Source organism: Cotesia typhae, unplaced genomic scaffold, assembly GCF_013202065.1.
Source record: "Cotesia typhae breed Kobodo isofemale line unplaced genomic scaffold, CoteBio_Ctyphae scaffold_13, whole genome shotgun sequence".
Taxonomy (NCBI): Eukaryota; Metazoa; Arthropoda; class Insecta; order Hymenoptera; family Braconidae; genus Cotesia; species Cotesia typhae.
In genome coordinates, this window is record NW_027423774.1 from 14,380,556 (window position 1) to 14,402,005 (window position 21,450).

At 34.2% G+C, this 21,450-nt stretch overlaps 2 protein-coding genes across 6 annotated transcripts in view; one reads left to right on the forward strand and one right to left on the reverse strand.

Annotated features, from left to right (window-relative positions):
- The window catches only part of Syn (synapsin), a 295,521-nt gene that overhangs the window by 224,925 nt on the left and 49,146 nt on the right, over window positions 1-21,450 (reverse strand). For 3 of the 5 annotated variants that reach the window (XM_074254996.1, XM_074254995.1, XM_074254997.1), the window contains exon 2: window positions 18,982-19,352. The gene's annotated coding sequence lies outside the window, so the exon portion shown is untranslated. Of the gene's footprint in view, window positions 1-18,981; window positions 19,353-19,442; window positions 21,072-21,450 lie in introns of those variants that run through there. The other 2 variants (XM_074254998.1, XM_074254994.1) reach the window with 2 other exon arrangements.
- On the forward strand, window positions 6,949-10,437 carry LOC141534084 (uncharacterized). Its single transcript, XM_074253225.1, has 6 exons — window positions 6,949-7,072; window positions 7,258-8,033; window positions 8,086-8,250; window positions 9,015-9,049; window positions 9,307-9,889; window positions 10,042-10,437. The coding sequence occupies exons 1-6, from the start codon at window positions 6,949-6,951 to the stop codon at window positions 10,435-10,437; spliced, it is 2,079 nt and encodes a 692-aa protein (XP_074109326.1).

Below are 21,450 nucleotides of genomic sequence, written 5' to 3' on the forward strand. Positions count from 1 at the left end.
TGTGTGTGTGTGTGAACCTCTCTTAACTTTTGAACGTCTGGGCCGATTTGATCACGGTTGGTGTCGTTTGAAAGAACTTGACTACACTTAAATTTTGATTACAATTTGAACCGATTCCCACCCGAGGAATCTCAAAAAAACTACGAAAAAAAATTTTTTTAAATCAAGTTTTTTTTTAATAACTTTTAAACAGCTTGACCGATCAATTCCAAAAACTAATCAGCTCTTAACATTAAAAAACCACGTCGATCGCCACCAAGCCGGTCAAAATCGGTTGATTAGTTCGTGAGTTATCGTTGACGAAAGAAATCGAATAAAAGCGTTTTTTTCGAATTACACCGAAATTTCGGGTCTTACCAATTTGTGTTTAAAAATATATCATATAATTAAAAAAACTGCGTCGAATGCCGCCAACTGCGTGGAAATCGGTTCATTCATTCAAAAGTTATTGCGGTTTGAAAATTCAAAAAATAGTGTTTTATTAAAGTTTTATCAGACTTTTGAGCTCGGAGAGCTCAAATTACATGAAAATTATATTTTTCTGCCCTTCGGCCGGAAAGTGGCAACTTTCTGACCGCTGCGCTAAACAAAGTTGCCACATTTCGGCTACGTCGAGCAGAAAAATAGTATACACACCTTGGCCAGTAAAAAGTAAAAGCTCAGATCACATGTTTGTCAATCTCGACTTCGCCTCGGCCAACAATTACATGTGATCTGAGACTTTTCTTGTTTTAGTGGCCTGGGTATGTGATATACTATTTGAGCTCTTCAAGTTCAAAAACGTGATAAGCGCAATTTTGAGCGCTTAATTACGAAAGTAGCGGAAAGTTGCAGTGATGGCTTTCAGGGTCAACCGTTTTCCTAATTTTCTTTTTTTAGCTTGTAACGGTTGAATCCGGCCCTTGGTCACCCTTTTATTCAAGTTTAAAATTTAAGGGTGCCACTGGAATTTTTATTAAAGTTTCCAGAACCGGTCCAAGCAAGAGAGATACCACAGGGTCGAGAGAAATTACAAAAGATTGACATAAATAACAACTGTTATGTCCAGGATTAGACCTGGCAAAATATATTTTTGGTCCAAGTCTTGCGACCTATAGACCGGGATCGTGAGATTGTGTTTGGAATGTAATAATGTTTAGATGGGTGGTTTTACTTTGCGTTGAATTTATTTTAACTATTGATTTACAAAATTATCAGTTGAATTCATTTTAAATATTGATTTACAAAATTCTAAATTGAATTTATTTTAAATATTGATTTACACAATTCTAAATTGAAATTCTGAATATAAAAATAACTTAATTTGTTAACTGCTATAACTTACAATAAACCGATGATTTCTGTTGAGTTGACCTTGATTGGATACTGCTGTGGGTTTTGTTAGGATACGGGATGATCACTTGTCTCAAACTACCGAAGTCGTTATCTTTGTGCTGTTTCACGTTTTCCACGATATGCGAAGAAACAAAGTGTGCGGACACTTGAATGAAATCAGGGAAAAATGTATCGACTCGAATTGAAAGTGAACGGTTGTTCTCAGTTACACGTTTTCCTACTGTATGTGGAGAAAACTAAGTATGCGGATACTTGAATGTAACTATAAAAATTTAATACTTGAAAATGGTACTGATGGACCACCGTTTAAAGCAAGTAGCTGTTAACTAACTGTTGAAATAGTTGAACTAGGACTGCACTAATATTGGAACTAGAGGACAAAGTAACGAACTCTTAGTTATATAAGTGTTCCCTAATTAAGGCTCCACCTATTGGGCCTTGGGTTGGGGCACAGCATTTCCCAATCAGGGTCAGTTTTCAGGGTATCATCCCTACTCCGTAATTATTTTGGGCAGGTAAAGGACTGCCCTGATGCTAGTTTGTCTGTGTGCACACCCACACACAAACTAACATTTTTTTAATAATAATAATTATATGTTTAAATAATTATTTAGCTAAAAATAATTATCTCTATGTTAATTGTTATTAACAATCTTCCACGTTTTAGTACTTATAATAATGTTTACTTATTAACAAATTTTCTTATTGGTTCTATTATTTATTACTACAGTTAACAAATATATTATTGGTTTTTATAATTGTTATTAATTATTAATTTTTAACTGTTATAATTAACAAGTTTGAAAATGACATATTATAATAAATATTAATATGTCGAATGTATTTTAGTTTATAAATTCATTAATTTGTCGCTTTATTAATTCATTAATTTGTTATTTTATTTATTTATTAATTTGTTATTTTATTTAAGTTGTTAGTTTATTATCTTATCCTCATTTGGTGTACACGTGACAGTATTGCAGCCCTGTACATTTAAACATGGGATTTTCTTTTAACTAATGTTAACTAAATAAGTAACGAATTTTACATTATAAAAGATCACAAAAGATACCTCAAACGATCATAAACCATTATTCCCAAACTAATTTACTTTTAATGGTTTATGGATCGTTTGGGGTCCAAGGTTTTATGTTATCTAAGAACCTTTTTGGATTATAGTGATAAAAATATTAGAGATAGTAAAATGCATTAGGCTATTTGTGTAGGCATTTTTAAGCAAATAACCCAAGTACTTTTGAAATAACATTACTAATATATTTTATGGTCCTGGGTTTTTTTTACCCATTAAGAAAGATAAAGTTCTTACCGGCTTTACTTGGGATTTTATGAAAATTTTCCCATCGATAGGAAAAATATATAAAAATTTGGCCAGATATAACACAACAATTAAAATTAACATTAATTATAAATTTATTTACTCAATTTTACAACAAATTAAATGTTATTTTAAATCTCACACACTCTCACATAATACCATAAAAGTTATTTATTCCTAACGATACCCTCATATGGAGCGTCTATATCGCAGTTTCTATCAAAATTACCTATTCCTAACGATACCCTCATATGGAGCATCTATATCGCAGTTTCTCCCTAGGTCGCGCTGTCCACAGGACACAGGACACGCTCTATGACTCTAGATGACCTTGGGTGGTCGCCCGAACCCCTGCCCAAAGTTCATACCGTCCTTAGCCCTTTCGCTGTCGCCCGGACCTCACTACGGGACTAAGGAACTTGAAGTCGACTAGGACAGAGAAAGATACCATAACACTAGCCGACAACCTGCTAAATCTAACCTCCTCGACAGCCCGTGAACGAGGAGTATATAATGTAAAGTTTATTCACACACACACACACACACACACACACACACACACACACACACACACACACACACACACACACACACACACACACACAATTTTCAATAAAACAATTTATCCAAATACACACTTGACTCTAATCTACAATCATTTTAAAATCCATAATACTTTTTTACAATATAACTTCCTGGGAATCAATTTTCCCGGTCCCTAACTTGACTTCGATAAATAATTTAATTAAATTCTGGTTGCTTAATTATTAATGTCATAGCAGCGTTTTATTCAACAAAAATTTGAGATTAATTAAAATTTACTCAAATTCAAACTGCCTGAATAATCGGCTTATGTCTATTTTGAATTCCAGTAAGAATTTGAGACTTAGTCGTCAACTTGGTGAAATTTTTCCAAGATTAAAATTTTATCTTAATTATTTCTGAATTTATCTACTGGAATTTGACAAATTTATTTATCGAAGTTTTGAACAATTTTAATCTATTGATAATTACTCTTTTAATTTTTATTATAAAATAATTTACTGATTGACAATTTTAATTTTCTAAGCTAAGAAATTTTTGTCCATTATAACTATTTAAAAATTTTTGATAATTTCCCAAAAGTTAATTTTAATTATCAATTTTTACTTTAAATTTTAATTTATTTTAAATGTTGATTTTATTAATTAATGTGAATCTAACTTGAATGAATGTTTATTTTTGATTTCTTATTTATACTAAATATAATCGACATAATTTTATTCTGATGAATGACGCAATTTAACTAAAATTTGTCGGTACAAAAATTTCTGATTCTATAAATTTTATTTTAAATTTATTCAAACAAATTTAATAGTATTAAATTACTATCTAAGTTATTGACAAATTTAATAGTAATATTAATTATAAATTTAACCTTTTAATGTTAATTTTGAAATTTTTCGACTTGTTAAGTTTTCTATTTCATTCAAATTTCATTTTAACAAATTTTAACTTCGACTTATAATTTAGATGTTTAATTCAATTCGGATAATTAATTAATTAATCAAGTAGGGTGATTGGAAGACGGAACCTGGCCTGTGCCTCGAATTTCCGGGGGCAACGCAATATTTTACCGAGGTTAAATTTTCTGTACCTGAGAAATTTTCGGCGATTTCTTTTCTTTAATTCAGCTTTCGTTGTCGTTCGTATAACCTTCTGACTAGGCAAATTTTATCTGCCAAATTCCACAGCTCTATCAGGTACTCAGATGTTTAATTGCGTCGCAGCTCGGGATTTGATCAGCGGTAAATTAAATCTGGAATTTCAGGATGATTAAAATAATTATTGAAGGATATTTAGGCTGGTTAAATGCCTAGCAATAAATATCAATTATAAATATTAAAATAATCGCTCTGAGGTTCCACAAGAAACTCAGAGGAAAATAAATAATTATCTGATATTCCAAAATCTCGTGCTGGTATCTCGGGCTCCGGCTTCACAATGTCTTCCTTTCGTTGCGACCGCTTCACTCTCACCCGGTGTCGAACTATCCCCACCCTCGGAGCACTTCCACTCTAGGCCCCAGAACTTATTTGTCAAATTTTCACTCCGCGAGCATCTCAGATCACAGCGCCCTATGATCCGTCGATAATTAGCCATCGTCGGGATACGGGCCTTCAATAGGTAATAAAGGAGCCTCGTGACAAGCTTGAAGAGCTCAAAAACGCAATAAGTGCAATTTTAAGCACTTAAATATTAAATTAGCGGGAAGTTGCAGGGATGGCCTTTAGGGTAAACCGTTTGTCTAATTTTTTCAATAATTTAAGGTAAAAACTATTTTTAAGCTCAAAAATATGTACATAGGATCTCTAATTAGGCGCTTGAACTGCTTATTCAATTGTAAAATCAACCGCTTCTCAGTATTATTTTTTTTTCCGTTGTATTTGTGGTCATCAAATAATTAGAACCAAAAAATGTGAACTTAAATTTTTGCAAAAATTTAGGTGTTTCAAAAAAAGGAACCACTTATTAGATCAAAATATAACCTACGGGGTACTGTAAGTATAATATGATGAAATAACAGTCACCCCTAAGATTAGACATCTCATCAATATTTTTAATTCGAGAAGAGTTTAGCGTTAAAAGAAGTATAGTAGAAGGAAGGAGTATTCAAATTATAATTCAAAATTATTTGAAGCTGAAAACTTCTGTCAAATTATGAAAATTTAAATAATAATTGTCACTCGGTTAGAATTTCAGGTAGCGTGTTTAGAACTATTCTTAATAAATGAAGATTTTTCTCATCCATTTAATCCTATGTATGACTTAGCTTTTTATCACTTTTTAAAATTCAAATTAAACGCAGTTAGTTAGGAACCAGTTAAGTTTTTTGTCTAGGAATGATTCTAAACTTTTCTAACTTTCATGTTTTTACAACTTTTTCAGTTGTTAAATTGATAACAACTTTACTAGGATCTCTTTAACCATGGATAAAACTGAAAAGAAAAACGATTCATAGTTTCATCAGAAAATTAGAATCCAAGGAGATTCAAGGGGATACCAAGAATAGAAATAGTATATTGCATAGTTAGAATTCTAACGATAGTTCCCGAATAGCAATATGGTTCAAATATTAGGCAAGTCTGGACCAAGAGTCGTGATGAAGTGTCTGTAAACAGATTTTTACAATTTTTGGACAAGAAATTTACGGCAGATCATTTTTCAAGAATAGTCAAAGAATCGCTCCGGATATTTGTCCTAGATTCTAAGGAAGATGGAGACGAGAATTCGTCCAGAAAATTGCCAGAAATGGTAGGGCTTGCCACCACCACTTTTTGAAACCCAGTTTCCCGCGTATGTCTGGGTCAAACTTCTTGTTCGGTGAACAGGCCCAGCCGCGATGAGTTCGCGCCTGGGAGACTCCTAAAATAATGAGTCGCACCTAAAAACCGCTGGTTCCCGCAACTTTTAGCCAATCAGAAAATTCAACGCTTTGAATTTTCTGACGCTTGCGCAAACCGAGTCACTCTGACGTCACGATCACACCAGATGCATCGATTTATTCCATTGGCTATCGATCTCGACATCGATAGACCAAATTTTCTGGTTGGCCGCTTGCTCCGCTGACTTGCGCAGTCAGCCTACTTCCCGAAGCTGACGAGAAAGAAGACGCATTATCATGATTATTCTTAACCACGCTTTCAAGTAGTCGCTTCGCCATTTTTATAATTGCTTTCGCTATTTCTAAAGTCCGCGTATTTGAGCTAATTAAATAATTAAAGTTGCTTAATAAATTGCTTAATTCATCTAGTTCTGTTTCAGGTCATTTTCAGTGTTATTGGTGCAGAATTTAACCGCTTTTTCCAGTGTCAAGTTTGTGAACACCACGTGCAGCCGGCTTCGCTTTTGCATTCCCGCGTAGAAAAACTTATCCGCATTTATTGTAATAATCCGCAATAATATTAATTAATAGTAAAGTGTACATTGTATAAATAAAGTCATACTTAATATTAATAATAATTATATTACGAGTCTCGTTCTTCGAGATTACATTGTAGTACCGCTACTTTGACTAGTTCTAACCACACGTTTTAGAGTATAAATTGAAAAATGTCGGCTTCCCGCCGCCTGCTCCTACGTCGCACTCTAGCGGCTCATTGTCATAACGTTCTTTGTGCTAGACAAAGTCACATGTTTGAGTATTTTAATTATTTTTTTATATTAATTTTATTCATGATTTATTAGCCAAAATTGTTTTTTTGGATCAAGAAAATTTTTTTACCAATATCAAGATAATGGGTAAAGATAAGAAACGAAGCAGAGAAAGAGATGAGAATGATAATTGCGAGAAGCGGATTCGGAGGTTAGAGAGAGTAGTACAATGTCTCTCAGACACAGTTATGAAAGCATTCGAAAAAGGTAAACTAATTTTTATGGTTATAAATTTATCTCTAAGATAACACGGCGTCTGGACTCGATAAGATGAGACCTTGACGGGCGTTCTGGCTGGTGAATTTTGCACGTAGAAGGCAATAATAACCAGTGCAATAAACGTCCATCTGGCATTATGAGAAAAATTATTTGAATAAAAATTTTTCTTGCAGATGGAATTCGGGTCGATTCTGATGAAGAAAATGAACCCGTCAATCCTCAAGTAGAGGATCCCGCATTGAAAGAGCCAAAGTCTGTCTCGGACTCAGACAAGCTCGTTGACGAGCTTCCGCAGATGCAGGCTGAGGATGTGTCCCAAGTAGAAGCTGATACAGAGTCTACTGAGACAACTGAATCTAAGAAATTAGATGACGAGGTAGAACTGCTTCTGGGAGATGATCCAGGAGCAAAGAAAAAAGAGCAAGTGGAGTTGCACGAGAGTTTGGTGTCGTGTTGGTCATCTTGGCTGATTGATGGTTTACCGAAAGAGGTTAAAGACAAGGTATTAGAGAAATATCCGCGTAAGGAAAATATTTCTCTCGAGGCCCCAGAATTTAATGAAGAAATTGCAGCTACGCTGAACGAAACGGGCGTCAAGAGAAATCAGCTATTTACGCTAGAACAAAATCTAGCTGATTCGGCCTTGTCAGCCTTGGGACAAGGCATTACAATGATCATAAGAGATGAAGAAGAACCTCTAGATCGCCTAGAGTTGTTAGAAAAACTAGCGGATGCAGGCAAACTCATGGCACAATCGCACTACCAGGTCTCTTCAGCTAGAAGAGCTTTTATCTCTCCAATATTGACCAAGTCAATGAAAAACATGTTACAGGCGACCAAGCCTGGGTCTTTGTTGTTTGGAGAAAAGCTAACCGAGAAGATTAAAATCCCAAAGTCTATGGAAAAATTGGCAAAGAGATCAAAGCGTCTCCTTTTCCTTCGTCCTCGAGTAATAACAAAAAAGTTATCAAAACAATGCCAAGACGTACTTTAAACTGGAGGGGCCCGTATGCGAGACAGGGGAAGTCTTATCAGGGCCCGAAACAGTATCAGACGAAATTTCTTCCATCGCAGCACAGCAGCAAGAGCACATACAGCAATGCCTCGAAGTCCACCAGCAAGACCCAGCTACCAACGGATGCAGAGAAGAAGAAATAAATAATGAGGTGAGATTAATTCCAGGAAGGCTCAGTCAGGTCCTTCCACAATGGAAAAAGATCACCAGTGATTCTTTTGTCCTAAATTGTGTGAAATGATATGAAATTCCTTTTCTAGAAAGACCACCATTGGCCCTGAGCTTTAATAAAGATCTGTGTTTTTCGTCAGAAGACGAAAGATTTTTAGAAAATGAAATAAAAAAGCTAATAGCGATCGGGGCAATAGTTAGCTGTGAACCCGTAGAGGACCAATTTTTACCACCGTTCTTTCTGGTTCCAAAACCAAATGGTGCTAAGAGATTCATTTTAAACCTTAAATGCTTAAATCAAGTTGTAAAAACCAGTCATTTTAAAATTGAGGACATGAGAGTAGCCTTAAAATTAATTTATCAAAATTATTTTCTGTGTAACTTGGACTTGAAAGATGCGTATTTTTTGGTAAAAATTGGTTTTCATAGTCGAAAATTTTTAAGATTTGAATTCAAAGACCAGATCTTTGAATTTCAATGTTTACCTTTTGGACTTTGTACAAGTCCGTATGTATTCACAAAATTACTAAAACCAGTCCTAAACTTTCTTAGAGAAAGAGGATGGTTATCGACAGCGTACCTAGATCATACGCTTTGCATCGGTAAGTCTCTGTTTGAATGTAAGAATAATGTAGCAGCAACGAGAAAAATTTTTAAAGAGCTTGGATTTATCATAAATGAAGAGAAAAGTAAACACGAACCAAATTACAAATGTCAGTATTTAAGGTTTATTATAAACTCCAGAGACATGACGCTCTCCTTACCTGGGGAAAAGAAGTGTAAGTTAATTAAAACAATTCAAGAATTTTTGAGCAAAGACTGGTTTAATCGGAGTATTGGTTGCGGCATGCCCAGATGTACCGTATGTCATGCTATATACGAAGATGTTAGAGAGAGAAAAAATGAAGGCACTAATCCTAAATGATCAAAACTTTGATCGAAGTATGATTATTCACTCACATGTAAAGAAAGATCTTGAGTGGTGGCTGAATAATATTCCAGTAGTAAAAAATCCGATTAGGTCTTTAAATTATAGGTTAGAGATTTTCTCTGATGTATCGCTCTCTGGTTGGGGTGCTCACTGCAATGGAGAAAATCCTCACGGATTCAGATCTCAGAAAGAAAAGAAGTTACATATAAATCAGTTAGAGATTATAGCAGCGTTCTTAGCGCTTAAGTACTTTGCTAAAGAAGCTCAAAATTGCGAAATCTTACTTAGAGTTGACAACACCACGGCGATTACGTACATCAATCGGATGGGTGGGGTACAATACGCAGAACTTCATCAAAGAGCTAAAGATATCTGGACTTGTTGCGAAGAGAGAAAGATCTGGATTTTCGCTTCTTACATTCCCTCACGAGAAAACATAGACGCAGACAGGGAATCTAGGAGAGTCAATATAGATACTGAATGGGAATTAGAAGCCCCCTTTTTTCAAACCATAATAGAAAAATGGGGGTTACCAGAAATAGACTTGTTCGCATTAAGAAGTAACGCTAATACCGAAATATTCTGCGTCTGGAAACGGGATCCAGAAGCTCGTTACATTGATTCTTTTACTATTGATTGGAGTAGATATTTTTTTTATGCATTCCCACCCTTCGCGATGGTTGCCAAAGTATTGCAAAAAATTATTTGAGATAAAGCTCAAGGATTAGTGGCGGTTCCCCATTGGCCTACTCAGCCTTGGTTTCCCTTATTTAAGTCAATACTATTAGAAAAACCGCTGCATTTTTCGCCTTCAACTAATATACTGTTATCTCCTTGCAGATCTCTAATCCATCCGTTAGCGAATCATCTTTCCCTGGTTGCAGGGAAGCTCTCCGGCGCTCGTATCTACAAAAACTAATACCAACAGAAGCAGTAGAAATTTTAATTTCTTCACTAACAGATTCTACCCTTAAACAGTACAACGTAGCTCTTAAGAACTGGTGGAGTTACTATCAGAGTACCAACGGAGATCCTTTACAACCAGACATTTACCTAGTACTAAAATATTTAACCTTTCGATTCAATCAAGATGCATCATATGGCAAGCTTAACTCAGAGAGATCAGCGATTAATTTTATAAGCACGATAGACTTGGGTAGCGATCCTTTGATAAGTCGTTTTTTCAAAGGAGTGTTTAAGAACAGACCACCCAAGCCTAAATATGACACAACCTGAAACACGGAGGCAGTCTTGAACTGGGCAGAAGCACTGGGACCATTGAAAACCCTGGACCTAAAAACTCTCACCTTTAAGTTGGTATCTTTATTGGCCTTAGCTACAGCGCATAGGGTTCAGACATTGTCCTTTATCAAATTAAGCAACATGATAATCTCAAAAACCAACGTCATTATAAAGGTGTCTGATCAGATTAAAACATCTAGAGTCGGGGCTGCACAACCTTCCCTTAATCTACCATTTTTTAAAGAGCGAAAGGGTGCTTGCGTCGCTACGGTATTGTTGGAATACTTAAAAAGAACCAAAGATTTAAGAGGGAAAGAGGACTACCTGTTTATTACATTTAAGAGGCCCTACCATAAGGCAACTCCCCAATCAATAAGTCGCTGAATAAGGTGCTGTCTTGTGGAAGCCGGGATAGATCCTAAGTACACTGCTCACAGTACCAGACACGCAGCCACGTCTGCTGCAGAGGCAAAAAGGTTAGATGTAAGCATCATAAAGAGTACAGCAGGACGGTCAGCCAGCTCACAGGTGTTCGCCAAGTTCTACGAACGTCCAATAGCACCAATAAGAGAGTCGTTTGTAGAGGTGCTATTTGATCAACAAAGTCGATGAGGCTTACATTATGTTAAGATTTGAAAATTATTATTATGGCATTAAGCTCTGTAACAGGTAATTAATAAAAAGTAAGTTGATTTGCTCTAAACATCTACGATGTAATCTCAAAGAACGAGACTCGTAATTTAATTAAAAATTAAACGAACTTACCTTAAGTGATGTTCGATTGTAATTATATAAGAGTCTCGTTCGAAATGATTACATCCTCTCCAAAAAAGAAATTTTTATTTTTCTCCTAAAAAATTCTTCCCATCCCTAAATTAAAGTGTTTAGTTAAGGCTTAATTCCGTAACGTTGGGACAAACTTTAAACTACATGACAATGAGCCGCTAGAGTGCGACGTAGGAGCAGGTGGCGGGAAGCCGAAATTTTTCAATTTATACTCTAAAACGTGTGGTTAGAACTAGTCAAAGTAGCGGTACTACGATGTAATCATCTCGAACGAGACTCTTATATAATTACAATTGAACATCACTTAAGGTCAGTTCGTTTGATTTTTAATATTTTCGCTCATTAATTTTGATATCCAGACAAAACCAGATCCGTTAGTTTTCCCGCTTCTTGTACAATGAACACTTCTTCACCAACAATCTGGACAATTTTTGACTATAGACTTGTCACTAAACTTAACCAAGTAATGCTCCACATTCTATTTTAAAATTTTGTCCAAGTCTGCCGCCAGTCTGGGCAAACAATCTTAGTTAACCGCCTGGGTCAAGAATTGTCCGAATACTTGATACAATAAATTTTTATATTTGATCAAGATTTTTAGGTACTTTAGGGAAGCAGCGTCACCTACTTCAGCTACACTGAAAAAAAAGTATGAGTCCCACACTTATAAATTTCAGTGATATTGAAATACTTGGTATTGTGAATATACTTAAACACTGTTTGAGTCTCAGCGCAATATTTTTAAACACTACACTGAAACTCGTTTAAGTCATACACTTAAACCGAGTTTGAGCGCCACCGCAAAACTCATATCAGCAATACACTCAAATCCTTATAGTAATAAATTTACAGAATAAAAAAAGAAAGGTTATGTAAATAAATCTTCCTATACATTAAAGAAATGACAATAAACCCATTTATTTTAAAATTAAATTTATTTAAAAATTAATAAATAATTAATAATAATTATAATATAAAATACAGAATATTAACATATATGGGACAAGGTATATTAATATTAATATAATTAGTTTTTAGTTTTTAATGTTAAAATAATAATTTTAGTGATGGTTAGATCGTACAATTATAAATGATTGATCGGAATTTTTTGTTATACAATGTGGCCGGGTGTCAAATAAATGATCATACAAAACAATATCATCAGTATTTTATTTTATATTAATTTTTTGAAATTTAATTTAGCAGATATTTGATCATTTTAAGAAATTTTTTAATAAATAAATTATAGCAAAAACAAATGAGGAAAAAAAATTAACATGTAGAAATTAAAAAAAATTAATAATCCAATTTTTAAAAAATAATTTTTTGGAATAAAGTTGTTTGTTAAATAAAATTAAAAAATTACCAAGTGTCTGCTAACTTTAATGTGATATTAATTTTGTACTTACAAAAAACTAAAAGAGTTGTCAGATATTTGTTTATAAAAATTTTTAAAAATTAATATCAAAATTGTTCCTGGTGACTCAAATATGTTAATTTTTTTTATTTTTTAATTATTTATTTTATTTTTTTTTATTTTATTTATTAAGAAATAATGATTAAAGATTAATGCTAGGATGTTACATTTATTATAATAAAGGTTAACCTCGGTTGGCAATGTGTTTAATTTTTACAATATCATAAAATTACATACCTTCAAACACTTGATGATAGGATGACAAATTCCACTCGGTTAATTTATTTTTCACTGACGGATCCATAAATTATTATTTTTAATGTCAATTATATAAATATTTTTTTTAATGCTCTTGAGAATGATGTTTAGGTTAAAGGTAAAAACACGGGGAAAAAAAGAGCGAAATACGCGCTGAGTTTTACGCGGGAACTTTTTTTACTATACTCTCTAGACTTGCAATAATATCGTACGGAAAATATAAGTCACTCACTTAAACAGAGTATTGCGATAATACTTAAACTTTTTTATCATATTCGCAATACCAATTCATTAAAAAAGTGTATACCAATAGGACTTAAACTTTTTTTTCTTGAATATTTGATACCCATTTCATATTATTTTAGCGTGCAATTATACATGTTGAATGAAAAAAATGATTCAATATTATTTGATCTTCCCATTTGACATGTTAGTCAATAAAAATATTACTGAACATTTACTTCTATCGAGATATTTAATTTTTCAGAGGAAGAGAGAGATTTTCTCAAGATAAGAAAATTTTCTTGACTTAAATAAATTTTTTTGGATCAAGATACGTATTTTTTGAAGCAACAGAATCAATTTTGTTGGAACAAGTAAAATTTCTTGTGTCAAAAAAAATTTTTTTTTCGCTCAAGAAAATAATTAGGAAGAAACATATTTTCTTGGTTCAAGTGAACCTTTTTTTCTGGGTAGTGTTCCAGCCGTTCGAAATATATTTTGTTTTGAAACTTTGAGAGGCTCGATTTGTTCTTATAAAAGTTATTAGAGCGCGGTCAGTCGAAACTCTTAAGAGTTTGCTTTCTGCGCGTTACGTTATTCCATTGTACTACCCGGGTGGAAAATAAAGAGTACTATTTCGATTTTCTTCACCTTTAAGAGCAGAAGAATAATTTTTTAGTCTGTGTCAACGAAAGAAAAGTAAAAGTTATTTTGTTCCGTTATTTTTAAGAATTAATTTTATACTGACAACGCTTACAGATGTTTGTCCGGAAGATCTGACAACCAGGATCTTGGAACTTTAAAATCATTTCTTCTTCGTGTCTAGTGACAATACTAATGAAATAAGTTTTTTCTGTTAGTTGACATTAGTTATTCTGTATTTTATTTGGCTTTTGTGCCTGTTTGTGGTTAGACCGGATACTTTGGTAATCGGTGAGTGCTGCCATCTAACGGTAATTACAGGAAAGTCTACAAATATGTCTACGGAATGCTGTGGTATATGTTGTAGGAAAATAAGTGATTTAAAGCTGGGTGACACTACTGGCGCGGAATACAAACATAAATTTCATCAGTTATGTGTAAAAGTTCATTTTTGTTTGACATCAAAATCCGTGGTCAAAGATTTCCTTGCGATTAAATGCCCTGTGTGTCTACCATCATTGACGTCTCAGGTACCTCAAGATTCGAACTCTGTGCTTTCAGAAATTAATAAAAAGCTGGAATTGCTGACTACTATGGATGTCAAGATTAATGATTTATCACAGCGTCTAACTATTATACAGGATAACTATGAGTCTCTAGAGAGTCGAGTTGCAAAATTGGAGCCTGGAAACTTGAGTGTTGATTTAGCTGCTGGTGGTGACTTGGTCAAACAGGTTGCGGAACGAATAAGCATTGCTACGAAAGTGACTACTGATCTGAGTACAGAAATTCGTCAACTTGACACGGAGTCCAGGATGCTTAGTGACCAGTTCGTGATTTCTGGAATTGTAGAGCAGCCTTCAGAAAGTTTGGTACAAACGACAGTTAGATTGGGCTCTAATTGGAGCTACAGATTTTGTTTGTGATCAGATTCAATATGCTGAGAGAATGGGGAATAAACGAGGCTCTGCTCAGGACATCCTTGTTAAGTGCAAATCCCCATCGCTTGTTTGCAAGTTCCTGTCTGCAAAGAAAAAATATAAATCCTTAACAGCCAATGTAATTTTCCCAGGATCGAATAATGTACCTATTTACATGAGCTAGAGGTACCCTTCGGTATCATACAAGTTACGGCAATCATTGATTAAAAAATATCCCACTATTGACAAGAGAAATGTCTGGATCGCTAGCTCTTGTGTTTGTGTGCGCCTAAAAGACATTAATGATCCGGTTAAAGTTTATCCGTCCACATATTTGGAAAGCGTTCTAAATCTATCGGCATAACGTTCAAATATTGACTCTTCACAACAAAATACGGCTTCTAAAATTACCAACGAATGCAGTGACCTGAAAATATGTCATTTTTATGGTTTTGCCTGAATTTTTGTTTATAGAGTTATAATCGTCGTAACAGAAAAAAGTGCTATTTAGTGTAGTTTATAGACCGCCTCATGCTGCTTCACTTGAGAACTTTGAAATTGTGTTTGATAATCTACTGCCAACTTACAGTAATATTGTTATTATTGGAGATTTAAATATCGATGCACTTCATAATATACATGAGTGCAGGAGGTTAAAGGATTTTCGTAATGAGTACAGCTTGCATTTGGTTTCCTTCAATGCAACTCATCATACGGCAACATCAGAAACGTGGATTGATCACTGCATTGTCAACGATCAATTAGTTGTGACCCATTCAGATCAGTCTCAGGTACTATTCTTATGTGGACATGATTTGATTGAAGTATTTGTGAATTTTGCTGCACCAAGGCAGTGTTCAAAATGTTTAAAGTGCAGAAATTGGAAGCTGGTGTGCCAAGAATCTATAAAGGAGCAGCTATCAAAGTGCAGCTTAGTTTCGGTGAATCATGACCTCTCTGTTGATGATCTGGCTGCAGATTTAAACCAAGGTATTCTGCGGGTTTTAGATGCAATAGCACCATAATACCTGATAAAAGTATCTCGTCCACCGGCACCATGGTTCACTGATGATATTCATGACCTTCAGCGGAGAAGACACAAGCTTTACAGAATATTTAAAAGAACGGGATTTGCTTACCCTGAGTACTACAATGTTCGTCGTTTGGTTAAGAAGAGAATTGCTGAGGCTAAAAAGAAGTTTCTTCAAGAGCGGATTTCTTTAGTTCGAAGCCCGAAGATTATCTGGGATAACTTCAGGAAGCTAGGGCTTCTTAAATCAAGAATATCAACTTATTCAGCTGATCTTGACATAAATGGCCTGAACGATTATTTTGTTTCTGTTGGAAACGTTCACAATAATAACGTACAGCTACTCTCTAGTTATCAGACTGAAGAAAATGATAATCAGTTTAAGTTTTAGAGGTCACACCAAATAGAGTTCAGCGTAATTTGTCTCGGATCACTAGTGCGGTTGGTCCGGACGGCTTCTCAATTAGGCATTAAAAGCTTCCGCTGCCTTACAGTTTGGAACCGATTGTTAACATGATTAATGCTTTTTTGGCGTCCTCGCAGTTTCCAAATCAGTAGAAAGACTCATGAGTCATACCAATTCCAAAAGTACGTTCTCCACAGCAATACAATGATTGCAGGTCTATCTCAATTCTCTGTCCGTTATCTGAGGTTCTAGAGCGATGCGTATATGAAAAGCTTATTAGTTACATTTCTTTAAATAATTTATTGGATCCATATCAGACTGGCTTCAGGGAAGGCATTAATATACAGACAGCTTTGCTTTATTTATGTGATGATGTGCGTGCAGGAGTTGACGAACATCTAGTTACTATTGCAGTGTTCTTTGACTTCACTAAGACATTCGATTGGGTAGATCACTATCTACTACTGGAAAAACTTAAAAGACTGAATTTGTCGGCTGGTGTTTTACAATGGTTTAGTTCATACCTGAATGGAAGGAGGCAAGTGGTTGAATTAGATGATGCTCTGTCATCATGGAATAATGTGAAATGTGGTGTCTCACAGGGAAGTGGGCTTAGCCCATTGCTTTATGCAATATTTGTTACTGAGTTTGGTGATCCCATTGACTGTAAACACTTCTTTTATGCAGATGATCTGGTGATTTATTGTTCTTGCGAATTGAATGATATAGACCGAGTGATTGAGAACTTAAATGCTACAATCTTGGTGTCGTAACAATCTGCTTAGGCTAAAGGCTACAAAGACGAAATTTATTATCTTCGGTAGCCCGCAACATGTTAAGAATCCATTGTGTGTTAATGCGCCAAGAGTGTCAATGAACGGTATGGTGGTTGAATACGTTGCGTGTGTCAAATATCTTGGAGTAGTGTTGGACAATACGTTGTCATGACATGGTCAAATGGTGTCAGTTGGCCAGCAGGCAATGAGTTGCTTTGCTCGGTTAAAAATGAATAGTAGAGTGTTGAACACTACTATGCATAGATGACTAATTACTACATTGATCTTGCCGATATTTGATTACGGTTGCGCTGTTCGACGAATATATCTGGTAGCCTTCAACAGAGGCTACAGAGAAAGTTTAATGCCTGCATAAGGTTTATTTACGGAGTTTCACGATTTGACCACATTACACCTTACAGACGGCAACTTGGTTGGTTAACACTACAAAGTAGACGCGAGTTTTTGATAGCTTTTATAATTGATAAGATGTTACATTTGCATCACGATATCTTGTTACTCGATGGTTTTCGTATTTTGCTTTCTGTCAAAGATCGTGCTGAGCGCAGAAATGATGTATTCGCGAAGTTGTCGTACAATTACCTTTGAGCGTTCGTTTCTGTTAACGGCTATTAGATCCTGGAATCAGCTCCCGGCTGATCTTGTTGCACTAAGCACCTTTTCTGAGTTTAATGTAGCGTGTTTTAACTGGCATTTCAATAGAGATCTTCAAAACTATATAGAACAATGTTGTGAAGAATCAATGACTATAACAATTTTATTATTATTGTAATATTATTACCTATTATGTTAAGCTATCTTATTACTTATCGTATTATGTTATCTATAATCAACTATATTCTATTAATTAATACTATATTTTTTCAATTAACACCTATATTATAATTAATACTATATTAACTTTATATGTACTCATTATATATTTGATTATGATGGTCCTTAGGGAGCACTTGCTCTAGGATCAAAATCTAATAAATAAATAAAATAAAAAAAGTCTCAGGTCACATGTAATTGTTGGCTGAGGCAAAGCCGAGGTTGACATACATATGATTTGAGGCTTTACTTTCTACTGGCCAAGGCGGGTATATTATTTTTCTGCTCGATGTAGTTGGAATGTGGCAACTTCGTTTAGCGCAGCGGCCAGAAAGTTGCCACTTTCCGGCCAGAGGACAGAAAAAAATGTATTGACATTTTGTATATAAAATAATCGAACGTTATAATTCATTAACGTTTTTTCAAAATGCAAATGTTTTATTTTTGATTAATTTTATATGCGCGGAGAACAGCTTTTTTGTAACGTCATTAAATTTCATAAAAAATTTAATTAATTGTACGACTCATGATGCGAAGCATCAGAGAGTGCTTTACGATCGAAAAATTTTTTTCGCCTCATTTTGGCGGCTATTTTTATTATTATAGCCTTGTTAGTTAACGGAATCAAGATATTTTGCATACTATTGTCGAGATAATTTAATGAAGATTAATTCCATACTTTTTAAAAATTGATTTACTGCAATAGAATTTGAAAAAAACACCAAAATAGGTCAAAAAATTTTTCTGTCCCTCATGTGTGAAACCCGGAAACACTGTAACTTGTGAAAATTTCCATTATTTGAGTTAAATTTTTTTTTTTTAAATTCTAATCGACGATTGTAGGTCACTGAATGCGAATGATTAATTAATTCAGTGTCGTTTAATTGCAATTAATAAAAAACAAAAACTTTAAGACTGTATATCTATATATATCCATGTAAAATTAACATGGATGGTGATATATCTATATCTATCGATATTATGTACATTTTATTCCACCAGGGACGCCTGTGCATCAGTTTCCTAGTATAGCTGTTATTTTAAAAAATTTTTTTTTCTTTTTATTTTGCACGACTCATGTGTTTTTTTTTCGTTCTTTTATTTTTTTTTTTATATTTCATAACTAAATGAGCATTATGAGGCGTGCACTTTTGGATTTTCCAAACTTTTTTTAGAAAATAAGACTAAATAGGCACAATGTTTTTTACTCAATATTAGAAAAATTTTCTTGAAATCAAAAAACTTACCTGCGTTTCAAGTAATTAACATTAGTAGTAAAAGATTGCCGAAAGCTGGAGAATGAAATGTTGGCGGGTATTAAAACACGTTCACAGTGTATATTCCACAATTGCAGCTGCTTATAATTTTATTGATTTGGAAGTTTTTAGTCCGTATAAGGAGAAATTATCTTGATCCTGTTGTAGTTTTGTGATTAGAGGATCCAATTTAATTCCTCTCTTAGGGGGGTGTATACAATTTCTTCAATTTTTTTATTTTATGTACTATTATCACAAATGATTACTTCTGCTTGGTATAAATTATTTAAAAACCGTTCATTTTATTTGATTATTATTGATCATTCAATTGAGACAACAATTTCAAGTATCCAAATTGATATCTGAAAAAAAAAAAAAAAAAGAAAAATAATAATTTCCAAAAAGCAGCGTCAAAAAGTTGAAAAATTTTGAAGCTTCGTCCTATAACACACCTGCTTATTCTTTACGTAAAAAATTTCTTTCTCATACCCGAAAGCTTGTACGTATATCACGTATATGTGTTCATATTTTTTAATTCAAAAGCTACTACATTCTACAGAGTATTGTTTAGTGAGAAAAAAGGAGGAGTTAACGATGTTTTTAGATTTTTGGCTTTCTGAAATGCTAACATAAGAAAACTAGCATCTATATAAGTACCTGTCATGACTTGTAGTTTTGAAATTCAAAAATATAACTATTCATTGATATGTGAAAGAATCAAATAATTCTCAAAAAGTCATTTAAAACGTGGTGAGTGTATCCCAGGTACTATGTACTTGAGCAAGATTTAGGTGCCAGTGTCTTGAGCAAAACCAGTAGTTGCTAGTGTCTTTTTCTACTTTTAGGTCTTGCTCAAGTTCATGTCGAAAGAACTGGTTCAAGATTTACATATAACTAGCTCAAGACATCTTGTGCAAGAATATGCGACAAGTCTAATGCAAGATGCATTGAAAAACTTTCTGACGCATTTTTTGAATCAGAAACTCACAGCAGACACTTACCCAAGATTTGCTCAAGATCCGTAATTCTCAGTAATTTGTTTATTTCTAAAATAAGCATTTATGAACCAAAAACTAACAGCATATGTTGAAGCGTGACTTGGTCAAGATGCATGATGCATACGAAATTATATAGCACTTTTTCTCTCCACTTCCTTGACTATTCCCACGATAGTGTGTGTGTGTGTGTGTGTGTGTGTGTGTGTGTGTGTGTGTGTGTGTGTGTGTGTGTGTGTGTGTGTGTGTGTGTGTGTGTGTGTGTGTGTGTGTGTGTCTGTGTACCTCTTATAAATTTTGAGCGACTTGACCGATTAAATCGCAGTTGGTGTCATTCAAAAGGGCTCCTCCGAATTTAGATTTCGTATGAGGAACCAACTTGGACCAGTAGATTTCGAGAAGTTGCAAATGAAGAGAAAAAAAACGTTTTTTTTTTTTTTCATTTTTCCAAAATATCTCCGAATCGGCTCAATTGTTCGACTTCGACAACTAATCAGCTCTTTTTTCAGTGTTTTTACGGAATTTCTCCGAAATTTTTAGTTTGATCAAATTAACCTTAAAAATCCTCTTAACCTTGAAAACCCACATCGATCGCAACTAAGTGCGTCAAAATCAATTGAACCGTTTGTAAAATATCGTTGCCGAAAGAAAAAGAGAAAAGTGTTTTTTGTCATGACTCCAAAATTTTGCGTCAGATCAATTTTTTTGTTTGCAATTTTCAATAGAGCTCAAAAAACTACACCGATTGCCGCCAACCGCGTGAAAATCGGTAGATTTATTCAAAAGTTATAGCAGTTTTAAAATTTTAAAAATCGTCTTTCATCGAACCTCGATAAGACTTTTGAGCTCGAAGAGCTCAAAAGCACGAAACAGCTACTTTTGTTAACTTCCCACTAAAAAAATTGAAAATTTTTGAGAATCGTGAAATTATTGGTTTCAACCCCGCTTCTCGAAAATCGAGTTTTCATCGTATTTCAATTTGAGGTGCTAGGAAGCTTCCCTGAATATTCCCGCGATGCTGTGTGTGTGTGTGTGTGTGTGTGTGTGTGTGTGTGTGTGTGTGTGTGTGTGTGTGTGTGTGTGTGTGTGTGTGTGTGTGTGTGTGTGTGTGTGTGTGTGTGTGTGGAAAGTATTTTACATTATCTATTCTTCGTTTAAAGCCCATTTTTGGTTGCTTTTTCAAATTCATGTAATAATTAAAAAAAAAATTTTTTTTCAAATTTTTGAAATTTCTCTGCGATCATTGGCTGCTGGGATATTGGTAATCAAAGACAAAATGATCTTTTTTTTTTAAACACCGATATCTCAGTAAGAAATTCTCGTATTGAGATTTTTAAAAAACCAAATCAAAGCTGAATAACTGAGCTGTCCATTCCATATAGAGGTTAACTCAAAAAAACGTCCGTAGATTAAAAAAAATAACCAAAAACATTTCGAAAATTTTTTTTTCGGTGGTTTTCTTAAA

Coding starts and splice junctions, on each gene's coding strand:
- LOC141534084 (XM_074253225.1), top strand. CDS start 6,949: ATGGGTAAAGATAAGAAACGAAGCAGAGAAAGAGATGAGAATGATAAT. Junction 8,251..9,014: donor AAGAAGAAATAAATAATGAG/GTGAGATTAATT, acceptor TATAAACTCCAG/AGACATGACGCTCTCCTTAC. Junction 9,050..9,306: donor CTTACCTGGGGAAAAGAAGT/GTAAGTTAATTA, acceptor TTTAAATTATAG/GTTAGAGATTTTCTCTGATG.